This window comes from Centrocercus urophasianus, unplaced genomic scaffold (assembly GCF_019232065.1).
Source record: "Centrocercus urophasianus isolate 14NV4802_14NV808 unplaced genomic scaffold, USGS_Curo_1.0 seq_19, whole genome shotgun sequence".
NCBI lineage: Eukaryota > Metazoa > Chordata > Aves > Galliformes > Phasianidae > Centrocercus > Centrocercus urophasianus.
Genome location: NW_024884744.1, coordinates 5,550,595 through 5,574,381, shown reverse-complemented (window position 1 = coordinate 5,574,381; position 23,787 = coordinate 5,550,595). Strand labels below are relative to the sequence as shown.

The 23,787-nt window shown below is 36.0% G+C and overlaps 1 protein-coding gene across 13 annotated transcripts in view; it reads right to left on the bottom strand.

Annotated features, from left to right (window-relative positions):
• NAALADL2 (N-acetylated alpha-linked acidic dipeptidase like 2) overlaps window positions 1–23,787 on the bottom strand; it is a 387,619-nt gene that overhangs the window by 23,513 nt on the left and 340,319 nt on the right. For 12 of the 13 annotated variants that reach the window (XR_006169131.1, XR_006169130.1, XM_042820506.1 and 9 more), the window contains 2 exons: window positions 7,097–7,190; window positions 3,347–3,554 (listed from right to left, as the gene is read on the bottom strand). Coding sequence is in view for 11 of the 13 variants with exons in the window: in XM_042820506.1 (XP_042676440.1) it covers window positions 3,347–3,554; window positions 7,097–7,190 (302 nt within the window). In the remaining 2 variants the exon portion in view is untranslated. Of the gene's footprint in view, window positions 1–3,346; window positions 3,555–7,096; window positions 7,191–16,189; window positions 16,274–23,787 lie in introns of those variants that run through there. The other variant, XM_042820514.1, reaches the window with a different exon arrangement.

Below are 23,787 nucleotides of genomic sequence, written 5' to 3'. Positions count from 1 at the left end.
CCAGGTCTCTGCTTCAATCTGTGCTTATTTATGACTGAAGTACCCTTCCCCAACACATTTTTAAAAATTATTTTTAATTCTGCCAAAATTTGTTGATAAGACTAAAATATTTTGACAAAAGCTGCAGTTGTATACTTCCCTCTTGAATGGAAGTGGAATACCATGGGAAGAGTAACGGTACTGTCAAATTTTCATGAAGATCAGCTAGAAAAGGAAAATCATTTACACTAACATTGTACCAAACAACCTGCTGATGTCAGTGCTCGTTACTTAAATTTAGTCAGAGCATCTTAACATAATTATCCATGATTTGAATTATGCTAGTAACCGTAACAATATTATTGCTCGTTATAGATGAATAATGCATCAAATATTACTGTATGACACTGATGGGAATGAGGAATCTTCACAAACACAGAATACATATGGTACATATATACAGCAAGAAGCAACCACAGCTATGGCAGTGAGAGAACAAAATACAAAGAAGATATGAGAAAGATGCATTAGCTCCCTTTAGTTGACAGGCACAAGTAGGTTTCAACCCACCTCCTGTAATAAAGCAAAAATCCACTTTTTTTTGTTCAACTTCCAGAACAGCCAAGCAGCATAGATCCAGAGAGTTGTGAATTAGGACAAACACAAGCCTAAAAATGATGCCTAAACTTCAGCAAATTTGTCAAGTACTTTGATTGAGGTTGAGAATATGAGTCCAAATGGGTATACAGGAAGCAATCATTTTTTCATGAAGAATACGTACTTTACTGTGCACACAAATTCTTCCTTCAGAACGCTATAAATTACAGTATTTATGGAATCTTAATGATCTAAACACAGTTGGAGCCTGAAGGTCAAGGCTGCAAACTGCATCCTAAATTTCTGTTTACGGATGAAGCATATTATTTATTGCTGCACTGCTTGTGCTGCTATAGTTAAAGGGCTGCCAGCATCTCCATTATAAACCCCTATTTCGGGGCTTTATAACTTGCCCATCCATCTTCCCGCTGGCATGAAACATGGCATATGAGGTCCTGACTATGAGACTGACTTTTGTTTTGTTTTCTTTGCCAAATTACAAGAAGTAAAGAATGAAGCTATACAAACAAAAAAGTACATTTTTTCCCCAAATACTCCTAGTGTACGTGTGATACTATCCAGTAATAGCTTCATAACACAAAACATTTTTGTATAACTGCATCAATTAGTAGACAGATTTTCACTCTAAACAGGGAAAAATACAAACATGTCAAATACAGACATACTGTTAGATAATTTTTTTTTTTTTTTTCCCCCCCCAAAAGAAAGTATACCAATGACTTTGGAGGTCAGGAAAGGACTTCAGAAGTCTACCACTGCCCCTGATTCTGTTTGCATTAAATTTAAGCCTACACTATCATTGCATCCCTTTTTAGCAGTACAAATAATGCTTTTTTAATTTTTTTTTTAAAGTATTAAAATTGATGGTACATAAGGTGTACACTACTTTATGTACTACACATGAGGCTAGGTAAAACAGTTCAGAGTAAAGCCACAGGCAGTGCTTTCCCACAGACTCTGAAGTAACCTTATCATCTGCTATTAATCTTGTATCACATTTAATGAAATCAGGAGAGGAAACTTTTACCTCCACCACATCTACTTTGCCAGTGTAAGTACTGCACTATGTGCTAAGGGCTGCTGCGAGCAGGAAGGTGAAAAACTTAATTTACATTATACCTGTATATCTAGCAATTATGACTTGCTGAATAACAAGCATTAATACTGAAAGCACTGCAAGAATTTAAACACTGTGAGACCTCAGAAATTCCTCTCATTGGAATCCTAAGTTTTGGTATTCTTTTTTTCTTTTTTTAAAAACCAGGATAAATTCAGACACAGGGACAGATTCAACGAACTACTGCTGCGATGCAACACGGATGTTACATTCAGAATTTTACAGCTTCTTTGCTACATCAAACCAGTTCAAACAAGAAAGACACCAGTGTTAAATGTGGAATACTATTCTTTCTTCAGTAACATTTCACTGTATTTCTTCATATTATGAATGCAGTCATGGCAGGAATTAAGTAAACTAGTCCCTCCCCAAACATCATCATTATATTTTCTTCATTATAGCTCTGAAGATCTTATTCACTGACATTGTAGAGTTCTCCACAACTACCTTGTCTTTCCATTTTGGTATTGTTAAAAGACTACTGCATTTGTTTTATGCCATTCCTAATGCTTGGTGGAATCTCTTCCTCCTGATGCTGTATCTTTTTGCTTTTCTCCCAAAGTCTGCTTCTAACATCTGTCTAATTTTTGCCCACTTCAAACAGTCACTTGCGCCAATTTAAACAAGGCATTTGACAATTTTTCCCATCAGTTGCAACAAAATAGCGTTTTATTACCTCAGTTAGCTCTGCCTGTAAGTACATTTGTATTCTCACATAACACAGATCCCCCAATTCCTTCCGTGTAATGGTCCCTCTGGTCTGTCTTCTGTCTCCTGTATTATGTATGCTAGCTGATTTCAGAGATCTTTTTTGGATATGCCAATCATTTCACTCTAAAGTCAAACCTGAGTATGGCTTTAAGGACAGTTCTGCCAGGTGATGCCCCCAATAGAAAGTATGTGTGAGTCATTGGGTAGATTTAAAGGACTCTACAGCAATGTGTCTTTGTTCTATAGCCCAGGCTATACAAAACATATACATGGGGCCAAGGAATCTGTGGGTCACTGATAGAGATCTGCAGACCTTCTTAAAAAGTAAAAAGCAGAAAATAGAATGATGATGACATTTTGAGATCAACCTGGCTAGTGCAGCTGAATATGTGTTAGAGAAAAAAGTCTAACAGGAGATGGGATGTTATGAATGGTGACTAAGGCTCTATCACTCACTCTGGCGTGTTGTCTCCAATTGGTTGAAAATCAGACAAGGGCTATGTAATTAAATATGTTAAATAATGATGCACATGATCTTGTATAATTCTGAATCTTCAATGAACTACACAAGTTTTAAATAAAATATAAATGGAGATTGTAAAGCACTATAAGACTTCAAAATATTTTCCATTTTTAAAAGCTTACTGTACCAACTAATACAAGTATCTGTCACACTGCCTGAGTTGCCATCACAAGTACATCTTGTTAGCAGCAATGTCATGACTGAAATGGTACTCTGCTGCATTCTGATGACCTCTTGTAAAGTAATGAATTTGTTTTCTGCAGAAAATATGAGATAAAAAAAACCCTTAATCTTGGATACTCATTTCAATTTCTTTTAGAAGGGAATGACAGTTCTGAAAAACAAGCAGTGCAAGATTAGCATTTTAGGTCAAATGAGGAACACGTAAAACATCCTACCTGTAAAGTCCTGGAGGAGCTTGCTGAACCAAGAAGCTTTTCTCCAGGCTTTGCAGCACATCGTTGAGCATCCTGACTCTGATAGGAGCTCTCTCCCTCGGGTCATTCGCTGGGCGCATCTCATCTGATTGGAACAATTCTGCAGTGTCCCTCAGGCGTGATGCCACTGCAAGCAATTGAGAAGCATCTACTTCTTCACCTAGGAACACTAAAAGAAAGACAGTTGCCAGTGTTTCTGGTAACATCATTCAGAACTCTTCCTCATAAATTAAAAATTACACTCGAGTTAGATCCTGAGCCTCCCTCTTAAGAATTATGTAACGGGCCAAGGAAAGCCACAGATCATTGTCCATATGCTCTCATCTGTTTTTCAAAGAGGATCGATATGGACTGTGATATTTTGAGATCTCATAAACTATGAGTTTGTAACCTACATTTAAAAATCAGCCATGACGAAGCAATGTTTAACTGTCAGTATCAGTAAAGTTGCCTTCTGAAACCCTTTTATTTCCATGCCATTGGATGCTACTGCTCTTAAGTATGAAAGAGGGGCTCGTGCTTAGATTCCATATTGACTGCTATATAAAAGAATATAATCTATGGAGTTTCATTAAATTTCTTTCAACACTTTAAAATCCGTGGCTTAACAACACTTTTCATGTACAGGTTTGGTATCCTTCTCATTGAGTCTGGAGGAATATAAAGTAAGTTAGGCCAGTACCCCAGAAAACTATTCTCCAAGCATATGAATTTTGTGTTGGAATATTTTGCAAAATATCTGTATCCTCAGATTTCAAATCATAGGCAAATCTCCTGCACAGCTGAAGACCTTGCAGGCAATGTGCATACCTCACACTGAGACTTGCATCAGTATGGAAAGGTTTAAATTCACTGTTAGAAGTAATGCTTTGGTTTTGACCAAGCACTTCATACTCTAATATACAATACTTATAATTTTTATTCTGAATATGATATAAATGATTGTAAACACTAGCTCTGTCTTCAACAGGGAGGGATAAAGACAAGATACATCATTCTGTATTTGGAAATTAATCCATTCAGACCACACTTTCAAACAAACAAAGAAAATGCAATAAATGCTCATACTGCTTCTCCATAATATTCATTTTGTCCCTAAACCAGCTACATTTCCTTCAGTTTCACTGAAAAACAGATCACATCACAGTTTAAACCAGCAAGCATTACAAAACAAACACTTCAGTTTGTGGTCAGAAAGAACTACTGACACTGCTTTAAGGGCATCAGTGGTTTATATCGCAACACGCTGGACTTCAATGCCAAAGGAAACCGTGATTTATGCTTTGCTCAAGTTGAAAAGCTGAGATTGGATGGGCAAATGATTTCCAAACAAATTAACTAATAACAACTTAAAACACTCTGTGATGATTCTACAGATAAAAAAAGAAAATGGAAGCATTTCTTCTCCCAAGAGAAAACAATGACATTATATTTGTATTCTCTGTCCTTATCTCTGCAGTATGAATCATGATGAATCATCTGAGTAGCTGTTTAGTTCTTAAATAAATAAAATTGCAAGCAAAGTGAGTATACACTATGCTCTCAATCAGTGAACTATACTGCTGAATTTTATTACACTTGCTAAATGTAACTGGATTTTATTCAGTAATAGGTTACATCAAATATATACGTATGTATACACATATATATTACTATTGTTATTTTACAGATTCTGAGCATAGTAGCCTTCCTTGTGTAAGCGCCTGCTCTAATGAAAAGCAGTGAGAGTGATTCAACATTTTTAAATTGTGTTTGTGCCCCCTAGGACCAATGTGCTTGCCTAGGAAGAATAGGAACAGATAAAACATCACGTAGGGCATGACACACACCATGCACGTGGACATGTGTTTGCACGTAAGAGGGGAAATTGCTTCAGGTTTTGATTAGATGGAACATTCAGGATTGGCTACAGTATGGTGCTGCGTTAACGAGAAAGATTTTTCATGCTGTGCAAAATTGGATGATCAGATCTGGCAGTAGAAAATCTGAAAGTGAAAGCTTTGTAGAAATTATGCTAAAGGGGGCAGAAACATAAATCCAAGGACATTCTCACTGCAACAAATACGTTGCCATCAGCTTTGATTTTTCTACCATGACTGCTGTTGCCCAAGCAAACTAATCTGCCGTTGCTACTACAAGTCTCTTTTCAAAGAGACATTAAAAAGGCATGTTGTGACATTTTATTATGCACATCAACACACAGGAAATTATCAATGGCTTTGCACAAAACTGCTGAACCAAATATAGAGTACTGATATAGAACAGATCCCCATCCTTCTATTTCAGTACCAAATGCTTTCTTCATAGAAAGTGCATTTTTGCATCATTTTCTGATGTAAGATTTACCAGTATTGATATGTAATATCCTTGAAAGGACACTGACGTATATCACAGCAAAAAAGGTATTTCTGTCATACTTACAGATAACCGTTGCCTTTTTCATTTCACTAGGAGTCAAGAATAATGGGTGGGAATAATAGAGAAAACTTTCTGAACGTTACAGGGATATGAAGTGAGCAACTCTGAAGAGCATCCTAAATGATCAGGGAAATACGGTCAAGCAGGTAAAGTGTTCCCAAGCTGAAGACTAGTAGATAGCTGTAGGCAATGAGCGTGCAGTCATCAAATAAATGACAGAGAGATGTTTCTGTACTGATTTTTCTAAGGACAGGGAGTTCAGAATGATGTTTTGAAATGTATGAGTGGAGCCAGGCCTGTGGAAAGTTATGCAGACTTTCCTGGAAATAGCTTATCAAAAACCAGATTATTTTTTAACTCCTGCTAGCACTACCTGCTATCTTCATCACAAGTATTTCAGCTGCTGTAACACCTCTAAAAAATCCATTCTGAAAAGAAGAAAGGATCTAACTGATCAGAACAAACAGGCAACTGACACTGTGTCAGCTACAGAGCTTTTCATCACGGCTTTTGCCTCCTTATACGTCAAAACAGGAAATCTCATCCAAATATTAGTAATTGATCCACCATCTTGATGGAGAAATTTCATATCAAAGCATTCATCCTACACCCAGAAAATAGTGCCAAGCAATCAATTATACCAATTATATCAATTATATAAAAGGAAGCATCTACCAATTAATTCTGCTTCCTTTAAGCCCAGGAACTTTTTGCACCTCTAACCGCAGCCCATTGGCTGAAACGCATCAAAATCATTCAGCTTCAAATACAGAGCTTCCAGGGAACCTGCTTTAGCAGGGGGGAGGTCTGAATGATTTCCAGAGATCCCTTCCAACGGTTCCACAATTTGGTGATACGCATTGGTAAACGATCGGTGTTTTGTCATGGTTGAGAAAAAAGTTAGCATGACTCACTGAGAAGGGGAGCTATGGCAGTAATCAAACAAGGAAGATGACAGCTAAGATTTCAGAGACAAACAGCAATGGGATCAGAAGCCCTCTCTAGCATGTACTGAATGCAGTCTTGAAGGGAATTAAAATCAAGGAGTTTAGTCACAGCGGTTGTTATCTTTGACTGCAATTATGAGATTTTAACACCAATTATTATTTAACTGACATGGTAACTTCAGAAGAAATATAAACAATTTATGGCTTTCTTTACCAACAAAAAGTATTATATAATGATGCTATTTAGCTAGTAAAATCACAGGCCATCATTCAAGTGGAAATGGAAAATCTGTATCAGGGACTGGATGCCCCCTTTTTTCTCTAAGAATCCTCTAAGAAGAATTACCTCTCAGACTGTTCTGAACTTCCAGAGCGATGTCGAGGGCATTAAACGGCAAAACTGGTTCATTGGCAATTTGCAAAGTGGCATGTCCTGAAAACTGAAAAATACAAAAAAATACACACAAAATTGTCAAATGGTTCTAAACAATTTTAACAGCCAGCACTTCTGAATCAAACACAGTTTGATTACATCTGATCTTTGAGAAAAAAAAAAAAAAGATTAATATCCCACAGGCACATCCCTGTGAAAAGGGAAAAAAAAATAAAAATAGACCATTGTCTTTCTATTACAAAGTGAAAAGATGGAAAGGGATTATAAGTCATGAACCCATAAAAGAATTATGACCAGTATTTTTCTTCGGAACTAGAACGTTATAGTAGCCTCTGCATTGCTTTGGTTTTGCTTTGTTTTCAAATAAAGCATCTCAACTTCCTATAAATAGGAATGAGGGTTGTTTTAGTTCTCAGATTTTAATAATCAGATTTTAAGAGTTTACTTACAAAAACAAAACAAAACAAAAAACAAAACAAAAAAAAAAAAACCCACAAACATTAAGGAAGTTCAGATCAAACTCTTGTCTAGAAATCACACGGCTAACTGTAAGCTCACCGGAAAATCATCTTGAAGAGATAAGTAACAACTTGATACACAGAGATGTACAGTTACAAAACCGGATTTTCTCAGGATCTTACAGAAAGAAATTCCCAAATAAGTGAAAGGGAACTCAGTCCACCTTGGAATAGATACTGGCATGTCATGAAACTCAGTGCACTGAATGCTTCTTTTCAGCAGTTTCAGAGACAAGGCCAAGGACCGACTGTTTTTTCATTTACAGAAGACACATTCCAGCTCAAGGATTCAACATGATACAGAGGCTATGTGTAGAAATGTGTCTTTCTGATGGACTATACTTAGCCTGTGATTAAACAAAGCATTCTGATCTCTAGGCTGCCATGTCCATCACTGTTTGTGGCAGCCATAAAAACACTCTGACAAAACCATGCAAGAAACTTTCATTCATCTCTTTCGTACCTTGATATTGCAAAAAGAATAAAAACAGCTGTAAGGCTGTGCTTTAAAATGGAATGATGGCTGCAGGTGATGTGATCCTGTTGGCAAAAAATGTGGACTGAAGAAAATCATATTGTTCAATGCTTCCGCAGGTGTTGGGGGGTTAAAATAATATCTGTCTCTCAAAAGCAATATGATAGCAGCTATGCTGAAAGTAGCATTTTAATTCTAAGATAAAACCAAGTAGGAAAAGACAACAATCCTCAATAACACTGAAAACAACAGTACAGCAATTGAAGAGGAAAAGTCTCTCCCTGGAAAGTGGATGAAAATGGTAATATCAGGAAGACAAGTTTCCTGGAGAAAGATTAATAGAACTCCAGCAACAATTCTAAGAAAGCATTTGGGAAATAGTTTCTGATCTGACCACAGACTGAGTTGGATACAGAGACCAAAGGAACACACTGCATATCAGACTGCAGCCTACGTTGGAGCAGAGGCTTACTCTGGAGGTATTGTTACCTCTAGGAAATAAAATACTGCCAAAGTCACGTAGAAGAAAAGTAGGAAGTAATATTACGTCAGGATATTATCAGAAGCAAAGAACAAGTTCATATCATTCAGCCATAAGCAACTGCAAACATCTCTTTCTAGATGTCCAAATGCCATGCAAAATCCTTCTATGTCCTGCATTGAACTTCAAGGTGCAACTGCCTACAACATCAACAACCTGTGAGTTGCCGTAGAAAAGAAATTGTGGCAAAGAAATACCATCCTATTAAAGAAAAGGCATTCTATAGCAAGCCCATACCCACTGAATTCTAAATTTTGCCATATGAGAGTAAACACTGAAATCCTTCCATGACACCCTTTTCTATTTCTTCCAAGTAATTTTACTTTGCTTTTTGATTACAGGAGACCCAAGTTTTCTCTTTGCAGTTCAAATGTAATTCTACACAAAAATATCATGAGTAAACAAAGCATTCGGGAACTTTGTTACTCTGCAAGTAATGCTACTGATATTTGTGTGACAGTAAATAGAAAACAGTGGTGTTTATTAAATCATGCACTTTGGGGGCTAATACAGAAGTAATAATCAATCACACAAGGGAAAATTCAGAGCATTGGTTTGAAGAGAGTAAGTAAAAATTCTGCAGAAACATATCAAATTCACATAATGCACCAAGACAAGAAAGGCCACTATTTTCTTATTTATAGTCTTATTTTTGGATATACCATTCCCCTGAGTACAACACAGAATATACACAGACAATAAAGATAAGCTTCTGACCCCTTTTCCCCACTGAGAAATGGTTCAGACTGACTACTGAATTATTAAATGCAAGAATAACTTAGTAAAGAATAAATGCAACTATTTTCTCACAAACTGAAATGGTACAGCAGCATAATTTATTCCATTCCCACACTGAACTGGTTATAACACTAATGAACACTTCTCAGTAACATTTATACATAATGCACACAATGCACACATGATTGATGTAACATATGCACAGTCATCTAGACTAAAGAAACAAGTACTAGTTCAAACGCTAATTGAATCAGAAACTCCTTTCTTTTGCAATTTAAAATGAAAAAATAATGAATAACTTTGCTACCACACTTGATTTTGGTAAAGATAATCTTCAGTAAACTAAAAGGCATTTTACAAACTTCGAATTACTTTCAAGATAAATATAAGCTTGATATAATAAATATCAAAAACACAATGATAACGGGAGTTACATGGTATATTGCAAAATAAATCTGAATATTCAGAAGAGGTTTATAACTATGAACCACACAAGGTAACGTTTTTCAAGAAGAGTATAAGAATCTTTATAGGAAGCAAATACAAGTCAGCTCTATCCCTAAAAGACAGCACAAGCATAAAATAGCAACTGGATTAAATACAGGATGCGTTCATCTATGTAAATAAGAAACTTCCTTTATCTTGTTAGCTTTTTCACATTGTAAATAGGAAAATGAGCTAAAGTTGGAGGAGGAGGGGACACTTTCATCACAGAAAATGTTTTTTTTATGGTGAATCTGCATGCTATTATTGACATGTCTTAAATCTTTACATCTTGACTGCTGTCCATTTTAGATGGACAATGCAGGGATGACAATCTGTTTTCCATCCTATCGTGTATGCTCATGGCTGAGGAAAGGGCATGTAAAGACCTTGTGCTGTTTAAGGTGGTAAATAACAGCATGGCATAAATACTATTTAACCCTGTTTTCCTTCTTTTTTATTCTTTTAAAGGTAAATTAAACACTAACATTTGGGATAGGTTGTTGCATTGTCTAATCTCAGGAGTACATCTCTCTGCACCAAGAACTCCCTTTCCACTTGTAGTGACCAGCACAGTGATCTGCTGAGATCCAATGGCATTGACCCAAGCATCAACAATGGCTTCAGTCTCCAAATTTGTGCAAATAAGGAATAAATCTCTGCATGCATCACGATCCCCTCTCAGAATCCCAACAATAGCAATCTCAAACATTAAAATAATCAGTCTTCTCATCCTGCAAAATGAAATATTTGATAATATGGGTATATTTCCCAAATTTACTTTCTGCTGTTTTTTTTTTCTTTTCCAGTCCTCCACCAAATTAACAGATTTTTTAATCAAGCACAAAAACAAAGTCTATTTAAATGAAACCTGTGATTCCCAGGCAATAGCATGATTTCAGCATCCAGTATTACAGGATGAATGGCAGTAATCATGAGACTAATGATAAATTAAGAAGTGTTTTTAACCTGGAGATCTCAATGTACCTTAGGCATTTTTCCTGTATAATTAGTCTTCACACTTGCTCTTATTTTATTTAGCACCCCCAAAAACTAACCAGATCATAAACCAGATCATCACGTGCCTGTGGCACGTGGATGAATAAATGACTGGTTCACCACCTTCATTTTTATGAAGCACCAGAAGGATACTCCCCTGATTAGACAAAGAAACAGAAATCTGGTCATACACATGCAACCATATTTGCTTTGAACTAAAGTTGTTAACTTCTGAAAATTCAGAACTTCTCAAAAATTCAACAGTACTGTATTTGTTTTTGTACTGAAGTGTACCTCAGTATCACGACACGTATTACCACAGCTCATGTGATACTTTGGGCTGACATTTGTCTCCAAGTCCTGTGTTTTAAGTCAGTAGAGGGCTCTCTGAGAAAAGAATATAAGGAGTCCATGGCTGCAACAGGTGAACTAGAGCACAGTGATCCATAACTATAGCTGTTTGATGGCTGTTTGTAACCAAGGGAACTATAAATCATACCTGAGATCTAATAAGTATTAAAAGCCCTATTTCATCATTGCCTGCATCATTTCAAAACGTTTTATTTATTTTCAGCATGGTAAATACTGACTACGAAGTAAAAACATTAATGAACAAAGCATCCCTTCTCTGATGCTTTCTGATGCTTAGATTATGTTATTAAAGTGGCACACAGCATCAGGCAACCCAAAAGTTACACATTAAAACACAGTGGAGTTGTGGTACCTTGGGCAGCTTACTGTGGAGCACATAAGTTCTCTATTTACATTTGCTACCTCTTCTGCATGGCTCTTGTCAAGACTGACACACTGAGAGATTAAGGTCAAAAGGATTTTCCTATGTGATAACTTGCCTGAAACCTAATTTGTTAGCCAACATTAACATACAGCACTTAGAAGACTGAAAGTAAATTCCTTACTTTCAGTAAGGAAACTCCTTACTAAATTCCTAGAGATTTCATTCACATTTGGTAGGGGGTCATTCATTTCAGTGCCTTACATTACTGGCACATAAAATGAACTCATACTCATCTCTGGTTTGGTGGCTGTGCATGTGTAGCAGTTCCTACATTTTAAATATTTATATAAATTAATTGGAAGTAGAGAGAGACTGGAAACTGGGATGATGTCTGGCCCCTTATGGCAGTTCTCATGTTCTTGTTACTGCAGCAACAAAGAACAGGGATCATTAACTCAATGTCCAAGGTAATGGCACATGTATAAATGAACAGGCACTTACGGAACTGAGGCAGAGTAATTTCATGTCTGTACAGAAGACACAGTGGTAATACTTACATAGGAAACTGTGAAGCTAACTATAAAGCACAGTCCCTTGTGTGGGAGGTCTAGCAGTAGAAAGGGAGATTTTCTGAAGTGACTTTTTTTTTCCCTGCATATAAACAGAAATTTCATGTCTTTGAAGTATGTGGTAAACAGCAATACTCTTGATGATGACTTTATAATCATGTATTTCATATTTATGTTTGTCAAATTTCAGTGGTATCTAGGTGCAAAGAAAGTGTCAGACAAATCAACTTCTAGAAGGGCCAATAAGATTCAAGCCTCTTGTTAAAAAAAAAAAAAGTTGAAGTCACTTACCCTTTTCCCTAGTGTGGGTAGCTACGAGCTTGCCGAAGGATATAAGTGATGCCCTTCTGCACCATAAGCACTGGGTGAAGTGCTCACCACGAGGACATAAATCTTTACACTACTGCAAACCCACATGCTATATTTCTTAAACAGAATTTTAAAAGTTCATTCCAGCATTAATTCTTTTTTATCTCCAACTTTAAAGCCAGGTTGCTCTGGTTACCAACTGTGGGATTTGAGTGTGACAAATAAAGAAAAATTTGTTTTAAAGCTGACTGATTTGCATAAAGAATTCCAATAAACACATCATTGCACACAAATTGACCTCTTAAATGATTGCATTCTCTGACCCGCTTCAGGTACAGCAAAAGAAGTGGGAAACCAGTATAGATCCTTTTTAAAGAAGCAATGTTTACAGCCTCAAACTGGTTACAGACAGTCCTGAGGAAATGGATTTAGCTGCTGTTGTGGGAGAAAGAGGAATACGTAATAAAACGTGAAGCAAAATTTGTTTGCACAAATCAGCGGCAAAGACCTCTAATGACAACGACTGTACACAGAACTTTCACCTTGGATTGATCTCCATCAATTTAAACCAAGACTACAGAGCCTATCTTCTCATTTTTATGTAATACAGGCATTCCAAGGATAAAACATACAAGGAGCTAAGTCTGCATGCTGCAGTAGACATTAGGACAAGCAATGCTGAGTATTTGTAAACAGTGAAGGAAAGTTTAAAGTAAAGAAAGTAAATACCATCTGTTAGGATAACAGACAAGCTATATCAGCACTGATTCCTATGTACTGGTACATAGAGCTAGAAGTCATCATGCTCTTCATGCCTTTCCCTGATGCATTTAAGACTCCAATGAAGATGCTAGCTCAACCAGCCTTCCTTACTCATTAGATACAGGTTAATCAAAGCACAGGATGATGAGAATCAACAAGAGAAGTGATAATTTTGTTAACAGTTGCCAGACAGTTGGCAGGGTTTTGCAAGTCAGGCAGTAATGACTAGCAGATAAAACAAGCAACAGTGCAATCACCCAGATTCAGAAATACTCTACAAAGTAATACAGATTTTAGCACAGCAAACTGTATATTGCTGGCAGTCATAACTGATCAAAGTATCCACTCAGATGGATCATGATTGTTCCATGAGCCAAGAATCTTCCTGAACTAGGACCAATGCCAGACTCATACATCGAAGGACATCCAAATACTTGCTCACTTTCCACATGATCTGTAATATCAGTTCTTAATGCTGATTATACAGGACTGAGCCTGATACTTGTGGCATTGTCAAAAACTAGATAACCGTCATCAGAGGAGAGTGATAATGAAGAAATCTGCAATATGAAGCTTCAACTACAGCTTTCAGTTTAGACCTCAATATCATCTTTTTAATCACTCCCCGTTTACAGAAATGGTTTTGATTTAATTGAACTCCTAAGAAAAAAAGTCTCTAATCATACTTCATCAGCATGCAATTATTATTCAAAGGAAATCACATGTACTATTAGGCATTCTTAATTAAAATAATGCATATAATCTACTTCAGTACCTAAGTCATTCTCCTCAATGTTCTTAATTCCCCTTTTTTCTTCCATTACTGCAACAACATGTTTTTATTCTATTTTTCCTCATCTATCCCAGTTTCACTTATACACTTTTCAATATTAATGATGATGATATCAGAACGCTGGGATGCATTTATACTCCACTGTCTTAAACTCACTGGATAGCAAGACCTTCAAATTGACCAGACAGGATATTTATTAAAGGAAGATAAGAAAATGCTATAACAGGAACCTTAAACTGTAACTAGTTTAATTTGCACTTGTGATGTCTTCTAAGTGGACATTAAGTGCACCAGGCAGCAGTCAGCCCGTACAAAAAGACAGGCGAATCTGGGAGAACCAGGTACAACAGATGGAAGAAATTGAGTTTAGGAATTGAAGAATGTGAAGAAAAGCTTCAGTGAGGGGTTGAGGCAATGGTTCCAGGAGGACCAAAAGTGAAAGCTCGGACAATCAACACATCAGAGACTCAACAGAATAAGCATTATGAAAAGAGTCATGAGAGCATTACGTATAAAAGCCTTCATTTCCTCAAACAGAGCAAAGCTAAGATATTTAATGGTTATGTAGGGAAAATATTGCCCTTTCCTCTTTTGCCACCTCTCGATGCACAGGTCCCTCAATTTTTTCCATTTAGGTCACCCTAATCAGCGAGGACTGGAACACTGACAGTTCATTAAAGAAGACAGAGTAGCCCTGAGGGAGAGACACTAGTGAACCACAGTGATGAGGATCCAAGAGAAGATGAAAATGCATGGTTGTTTAGTATATAGCTCTCACAGAAAAGCCCTATAAACACTAACAGACACATTCCACCTCAGGGAAGAATTGGGTGGATAATATACTGAGTTTACTCCCAGATGCCAGCCTATGAACCCCACAGATGACACCAGTACCCACAAAAAGGCTCAATTTCTCTGTTAGGAGAACTGGGATTAAATTCTACTCTTGGATAAGCTTAAATGGTAGTTACTAAACCAGCTAAGTATTTAAGCTTTTTGTCAGTATCGTAATTCAAAGATGCAATTTCTCTGAATTTTTCATGATTTTTTTTTCAATTGGGATATTTAATTTTCAACGTATACTGTGCAAGATACATAGAATAAGAAGTAATAAGCTGACTTTAATAATTTGGAATTTAAATTTCAGGAAGAGATCTCATATCTCCTCCTGTATTTAAATAATATAGCTGAAAAAATAAAGGTGGGAGAAGATTGATTGTTTTATTTTAAAAAGAAAACATTAATTAAAGATGAATATGTTTGGGACTGAGCAAGCTTCCCTCAGGCTTGGGGAAAATGCCAAGTCTGACAAACTCCTTGAGCCTTAGGGAATCTCAGGTCAGTTTGATGAACCCAATGAAGTACTTTATAATTAGCTGGCATGCTCCTGAGGCTGCCAATTTACCTGAAAAAGAAACTCCCTCACCTTTCAAACTTGTCTCTGAACAACACTGAATAAAGACCCAAGAAATAATGATTTTCCTCACAGAATGTTTATATAATCAGAGAAAGTAAGACTCAAAGAAATGTACCATGTTATAGAATGGCCCTCAAAATTCGTAAGTAAGCTTAAACAATAAAAGTCTGTAACTGTCTGAAGTTAGAAATGAGATTTATAACCATATCTGGAGCCATAATAATACACCTGCTACTACGATATTCAAATTATGTCAGCTATTTCATTCCACTGCACCCTATGTTTACTCTGTATTAAAATAGCAAAGGCAGAGTAATACAGTAGAAACAACACAGATTAAATAGAGAACAAATTTTAAAAGCATATAATCTGAAAACACGAGAGAAAATGCTACTATGTGCTCAAATTACAAAAGTTACTCATAAAACAAAGAGCTAAATAAATGTTTACCTCCAGGCTGCACCACGGTTTGCCTTACTTTCTGTTTTAAACATCTTATCATTTACAATATACACAGATGTCTGTGTAACAAAAGTACACTGCATGTCTCAGAAACCTCTACCTGAGAAAGCCTGTTGACTATCTTAAGCTTATCTGAGAGAATCAAAGAAATGAGGTGTGGCATATGAAAGGTACAGCTTACTTGAGACTATTCAACATGCCTTGCAAAGACATCTCAAAGGTCTGAAATCGCCTTGACATTACCATGCTTTGGACGCTTTCTTGTCTTCCTGATGGTTCTGGTTTGGCTTATCTGAATGCCGATTTGTCTCCATTTACATTAACTTCCTGGAACAAAGGTGTTCATTAGGAGATATTCAATACGGAACACAAACAAACACCCATCCAAGAAGGCAAATTTTGACTGAGAATTCCATACGTAAGGACAACTAAGGCAGAAATCCAATGACTGTACTGAAAGAAGATGAAAGGGACATCACTGAAGAGATTGGAGAGGTGAAGAGCTTAGGGTTAAAACAGAAGTAAAAGATTTAGAAAGAAAAACGTGTTGGAATTTGCTTCAAAACATAGCTAAGAGCCTGGGGAATATCTGAAAGAGGAGGTGGCAAGATTAAAAGGACAGCTGAGAAAGATCATTTTGGCAGCAGTGCTATAGCTGAATGGCAAGAAGAAAAAAGACTTGTGAGGAAAATGTGTCAAGACGAGAATGTAATGATGAAGAGAAGCAGTTTGACCACGAGTCCAAGAAGAAAGGTATGGTTTTTTTCTTTTTTTTAAATACTATAACATTAAAATGAAGTAGGAGAAAATATTTAATAATGTTCTTCAGTATACTGTAATCAGTGTGTAGCCAACCTGCTTTCTCCATATTATGCAAAATTCAAGATAAACTGTCCCCAAAACTGGAAAGGGACTGCAGAACTGATGCATATTGAGAACAAATCAGTAGGAGTGCTGACAGCATCCACAGTGATATATGCATGCACGTACGTATGCAAGCGTGCTCGCATACACAGATCAAAGGGAAAAAGTCAAATCAAAACGACTGTTACAGATAAAAACAGATTTTGTAGACTGTAATAATTTTCTTCTTCCTCTTTTTTCCCTGCAGTAGAAAGGCAATGCGTATAGGCATTCGATGTACTCTGAGTAGCTTTAAATTGAATATAAGTATCCTTCAGAAGTGTTTTGATAGTAGACTGAAATTTATAAGAACATTTTGTGCTGTATGCACGTTGTATGTCAGAAGCACAGAACACATTTTTACCAAGGCTCATCTAACAAATAAGGAGGTAAGGCATTTCTGTGGTGAGGGACCGATCAGAATGCAGAGCCATCCCCCAAAGAAGGATTTTAAAAAATACAGGTAGTTTTCATTTCTATCTCAAGACCTCAAGCATTTCTCTCTACAAAAAGCACAGGTATCTGAGACAGAGGCTTAAGTAGATATCTTTACTAGAGCTTATTGCCTTTTCTTCTTATTCTATTCCAGTAACAACTGCCATTTGCAAAAGAGGGGGCAAAGAGAGACCTTGTAATGTAAAAGCAGAGAGCGTTATTTATGTGATACATTACACTGAAAAGAGCCAAGCAGCTATTAGCAATTATAAATCTTCACTTGGAATAATAGTCATATTTAACAACAGTAACAAAAAAGGCTACACTACAAGGCATGGAAAGGAAGTATATTTAATTGTCAGTTCTGCTAGTCTAAAAGTGCCTTAGCTCTATTCATTCAGTTATCATTCTGTAGTTTATAATTAAAGTGCTAACATACATCAGAATCCTCTGATCTCAAAATAAAGGGTTCTTTTTCCAAAGAAAGAAAGAACGCACTGGTTGTAGGAAAGTTTCCAAGAATTTTAAAAAAAAATAAATCAAAAGTTAAGTAAAATAATTAAGGAAAAAGTTTTTGTCAAATAGAAAGAAAAAGCTTCTTGAGCAGCCATGTGGGAATGCTAAATAGTTTATCAAGTGGCAGAAGTCTTCCCTATTGGACATGTCTCCTCCTGTTGGACATGTCTCTTGTGGACTCAGGTGCCACTGAATTCCCTCTCCATCTTTTTTCTCTTAAAATTAGGTTAAAACGTGAACTGAAATATCTCAATGTGTCACAAGACCTATATTCAGACGAAACAAATCTTTATGCTGTGGACAGACAAATTAAATTAAAACAGTCTCTTGCAACAGACAGGTAGGTTCTGGAGTTAGGTTCCCTTTCAGGCATACCCCACTAAAACTGCTTAAGATTAAGATGAGGATACAGATTGAATTGCTGTTATATGTGAGTCTCTGGAACATAACTTGCAAATAATGTAATAATGTACATACTAATGAAGATGAGCCTAAGTCTATGCAAGATATTATATATTTCAGTTCTCTAACTGAAAGGCATTTACAAAACTTACACAAATTGCATTAGACAGCACAAAAGTTGGAAAAAAAAATAGGAATGAGAATATGTCAACTGCTTGCTAGTTGCTTCTTGATTACCAGTGTTCTGCTTACAAAGCATTCTTAAGAGCAACCAAAGAGCCCTACATAAGTACTTTAAATGAATAGATTTTGCAGTGCAATTTTTATTTTCAGTGTTTTTATAGTCAGTATGAGGTACTGTGAGGTAAGCAATTTCAAGAGATACAGGGACAATACAACCAGATTGCAACACCTGAAGTTCCATATTGCCACATTTGTCAAACATGACTTAAACCTGGACACTCATCTTGGTCTCATATAACAAGTGCACTGATTTCAGTTCAATTCATGCATAATTGTGACTTGCTTACTGACTTTGTATGGGCTGTGTATCCTGCAGGTGATCACTGGCAAGGATTAGAGACTAGTATTTTAGAGCAGTGATGGCTGTGATAGAGTTACTTTGGTCAATTACATCCTTGCCTTTTAAAAGCACTAGAGCTTTAAGACTTTTCCTCAAATCCCTTTTTTCACAAGTACAATAGAAAGTCTAACAATATAAATAGCTGTCAATGAGATACTAGAAATTCAGGACAAACGAAAAATACATTTTGAGGCAAAGATTTTTTTCTCCCTACAATATTCTCAGAAGACCAGCTCTATTTCTATGATTCACATCAGTGCACCAATTCAAGTTGAAATCTACAAGACATGAATGCTTTTATTGAAAAGAAGCATATTTTGGTAGTGTAAGTCAGAGTGATACATTGAACACATATATATCTTGCACTGAATGAAACACGTTTTTCATTTTACATATGCTTATAATTATCTCAAAATCACACGTGAGATTTAGTAGTAACTGAGACAAGGAGAGAACAAGTGCCAAACAGAAACAGAATTACATTTGCCACAGTAACACCATGAAAATTGCAGCAAATGGAGAAGGACACTCCGGGCTTTTAAATAAATGACTTCTGGAAAAAAAAAATAAAAGCAAAAAAAGCCAACCCCAACAACTACCAATCAGCATTCTGGATTTATTGAACATTCTCTTACTATGTAGCAAACTTATCCCTTAAACAACAATTGGGCTGGTGAATGTGTTTCCACAGAACCAAGACAGTTGAATTCTCACTTTCCAAGAATATCATGACTTCTTTTTTTTTTTTTTTAATTGTTTCTGCTTCTTTTTGTGCTCTCAAAATGCTACAGTAAAGTAAAAGCACAGTCTGAACTGTAACCAGAACAAAGTTACTAAGATGCAATAAGGAAACACGTTTCCAATTTTGTGTTTCTCACTTTTTTGATTCTGTTTCTAATCCAAGCACCTCAATTTCTGCGAAAATCCCTAAGATAACTTATTATTGTTTAAAATAGATAATCTTCATAAAAATGCAATAATAAGCAGAGCCAATTAAAGCTTCTGGATTTGCTATTCTTACAAATGATATCAACGTTCAAAATGTTTCTGTGTAAATAGCACACGTGGGAGAGCTGATAACTTCAGACAGCAACCATGGTATGACTAACAGTTCATTATCAAGATCTGTGTCTCACTGCAACAAAAAAAAAATATTGCACATATACTACCTGCCAATACGCAAAAAGCATCACGTCTTTCAGCTTTATAAATGTATTAAAATAGCTTACATACCATGTATAAACTGTTCAATCACTGGTGATTTGGTCCATGGAAACATGGTTTATACTACAAAACTGGATGCTCTAATATTGTCACATTATTTCCCGTTCCATATCATTTTCACAGCTATATTCAAAAGGTGCTCAAACAAGTAACTCATGTAGAGCAAGTCACAAGCCTTATCTTGTTTGGGATATGCTCTATAGAGATGAATGCATTTTTAGAGGGTTTGGTGCTAATGTCGAGGAGGTTGAAAGTTAATAATTAAGATAAATGCTATCACAGTCTTCTTTTCTGCTGTGATGGTTTTTCACAAATTACTTCGTTTAACTGTAACTCAGCACAGAAGAACACAGCAGCATTTCTGTAAGGATCTACGTCCTTTCAAAAGTGTAGATACAAGTAGGAATGATTCAATTTTCAGAAAAACAATCCGAGCCTTTGAAAGAAATGTACGGATGTTTTTAATGGTACAACTAACAGCCATATCAATGCTGTATTGCCAGGTAAATATAATAAGACACAATGGGAAACTAAGATGAAATTATTATTATTATGTACAGAAACAAGCTAACATAAAAATGAGGAATTTATGAAGCTTTATAGTGAAGGATGTTTTAAAGATTTCAAGTAAATTCGTAATTCTGCCTTTTTTTTTTTTTTTTTTTTTTTTTTTTGTGAATTGATTTCTTACAACATCCATTTAATATCTAGTTTACTTAAATTATTTTATCATATCCAGTAATCGCTACATGGTTTTGACTGATACAACAGTTCTTTTCAGTTCTCTTTGGAACAGCAAATAAAAAATTACTAATTTAAGACAATGGCCTACTTCTAATGCAATGATCTAAGTAAAGCATTTAGAACACAGATTTCTAAGGCAAGCTGTATTAGAAAACTACTTGAACAAGAATCCCTAACACACTTTCTCTAAGAATAAACACTTAGGATATAAGTAGAAAAAGTTCCAGAAGCGTTTCCCTTTGTCCTGTGAGATTTCTCATTGTAAGAGAAGGGGAATGCAAATTAAAGATTCACAGCTTTGAATAGAGAGTGAGGAGATTTTGATATTAACTGATATCCTCATTCAGCATGTCACCCTCCACATTATACAAAATATCTGTTGAGTTACAAGCAAAACTTCGAATCTTCACGTATTTTGGAAATCATGACACAATGTCCTTACAGTTTTATTTCTTCACAGCATAGAAAGAAACCTTGCGTTCTCTTTGCCTCGTTTAGGATCTCATGTGAGGCTCCTGTCAGCTACAAGTTTGTTCAGTTTATCTCAGGAAAAAAGGAAGAAAAAAGCTTAAACTTTTCCTTAGATATGTCAATCAAAAGGATCGCACTGGCTGGAACATTAAGTTCAGAAGAATATAATTTATGTCAGATAACGCACAATCTTTCCGTGGCTCATTTTATCCGTCACTAAAACAGACTATATTTATGTAAAGGCCTGACCTCACCCTGCAATTAGCCTGAAATTAAACTGCACTATATAAAGATGTTCAGTCAGTGATTTCAACATGTATTTCTCTTCCTGTGCTATTTTGCTAGCTGAGAAGTACTTTCATTTGGATCAGTTTCACAAAAGATGAATTGTATTCAAATTTGAATTGGCCAGGGAGAACAGGGCCTGATATTCAATCTTGAAGAATTTTTTCACTTGGCTATATGAAGATTATTAAAATTCCCAAATTCCAGTGATTTATCTGATTCATCTGCAGGCTGTGTTCATTTATATACAAATTTACTGCTTTCTTTCCAGTCATATGTTAAAGATACACCCTTCTTATTCACTTTCTTTCATCTATGTTTTTACTATGTTTTTTACTATGTATGTTTTGTGATGCTTGCTACACTAAACAGCAAATTCTATTGGGTCTCCGATTCTGAGACATACCTGTTGGGACCAGCTGCATCAGCTGAACATTTGGAAGTCCATGGGGCTCAACGGGATTCACCTCAAAGTACTGGGGGAGTTAGTAGACATTATAGCTGGGACCTTCTCAACAATTTACCAAAGGTACACTCATCTATAACAAGGGCAAGAGAAGATTCAAGAAAGTACAGACCTGATTTTAACGTCAGTAAGTGGAAAAGTTATGGAGAAGATTGTCCCAGGGGAATATGGAAAGGCAGTTAAAGAACAGAGCAATCAGGCACAGTGCGCTGGGGTACCCTGGCCTGTAAATCATAAGACTTCATAAGGGAGGCTTAAAACTCATCTCCCCTCTTTCCAGACTTTGAACAGTTTGAGGGAAAAAGCATAGCAGAACACAGGCATAAACAGTGCCTTCCTGAGGACAGTCCTCTTCTTGACTACATGAAATAGAAAAAGGCAAAACTTTATATGGTTGTATACAGAAATCTCTTTGTTTCATCTGTCAGTAAAGAAACGGCTGTTGACGATTAGCTGGCACCACAGTTCCTGCCATAACAATACACTTCTGAGCTTCCTGTTAAGAATGTTACTAATTCACTTCATTTACATATAAAATTTCACCAGTTAAGCTGCGATCATATAACCATCGCTGGGTGTGAGGAAAACAGCTTGCAAAAAATGAGTAACATGACAAAACTACAAGAGACTGAATAAACAGCAAATGCTTCCTCAGTTCACGCTTTACCAGATTTGTGGTTGGATTTAACTCTGAAGCAGAGCTCTCTTGAACAGTAAGCATAGGAACTAATTTTTCTTTAGGTACACAGCAACACATAAAGCTGCATTATGAAAGAAGTTTATTAGTTGTAAATAAGCAACATGGTTGCCTAATAAAATTGGGAGATGCAAATCTGCCTTCTCATAGTTTGCTTTTCATTAGCTCATCACAAAAACTGCCAACATTTTAAAATGGGGAAATATTTTTAGGAATCTCACTAAAATGTATCCTTTCTTAAGAAGAAAGTAATGTATAACCCACAGATTTTAAGCAAATCTTGTCCAAATGGATATACTGATCCTAAGCATATTTACAAACTCTGGAACAGATTTATAGAAACCACAGTATAAATGCAAATCTTACTAGTAAATAGTAAAGAAAATTTTGATTTAGACATTTTTTCATTGCACTACATGAGTACAATCACTACATTTATTTATAAATCAGAATTTTAGTACTCAGCCATTTGCATCAAAAATAAAATACAGCTCTTATGTTAACTCATAATTAGGTTTTTTAAATTCCAATCAGAATTTGCACAGAGTTCCTGTGGACCAGATTTAGTAATGAGTACCATAAAGTTTATGTAATTTGTTTCTCTTGTCTTCCTTCAAAGTTTAGAATAAATCACACTCCAGCCACAGTGCGCCCTTAGTTATGTAGAAAATAGCAATTTGTTATTATTTGCCAAACTTAACCATGATACTTCTACAAATCTTCTGCAATAAAATTAATAACAAACCCCAGAAATTACTTATTTTAGTTTATGGCATGTATTTTTAAGCAAATAAAAGAATCAGCCTGCAATGGTGTACATAAAGAATGAATTTTCCTTGGACAAATCTCTATACACTTTTGGTTTAACTTTCAAAGTCTATCCAAAATTAGGCTGCTGCTGAAATAACTGCTTCTACATTATTCACCACATGTGCTTCTTGCCACCATCCTTATGCGGGCACTAAACCTTGTACGGCTCAGATTTGAGAGCCAAAACCAAAAGAAACTCCCAAAGCAAAACCAACCACAAAACCAAACGATAACATTCCAGTCAGACATGAAACCATTCGAGTCAGCAGAACAGAACTGATGGATACTTTCGACTCAGTATTACA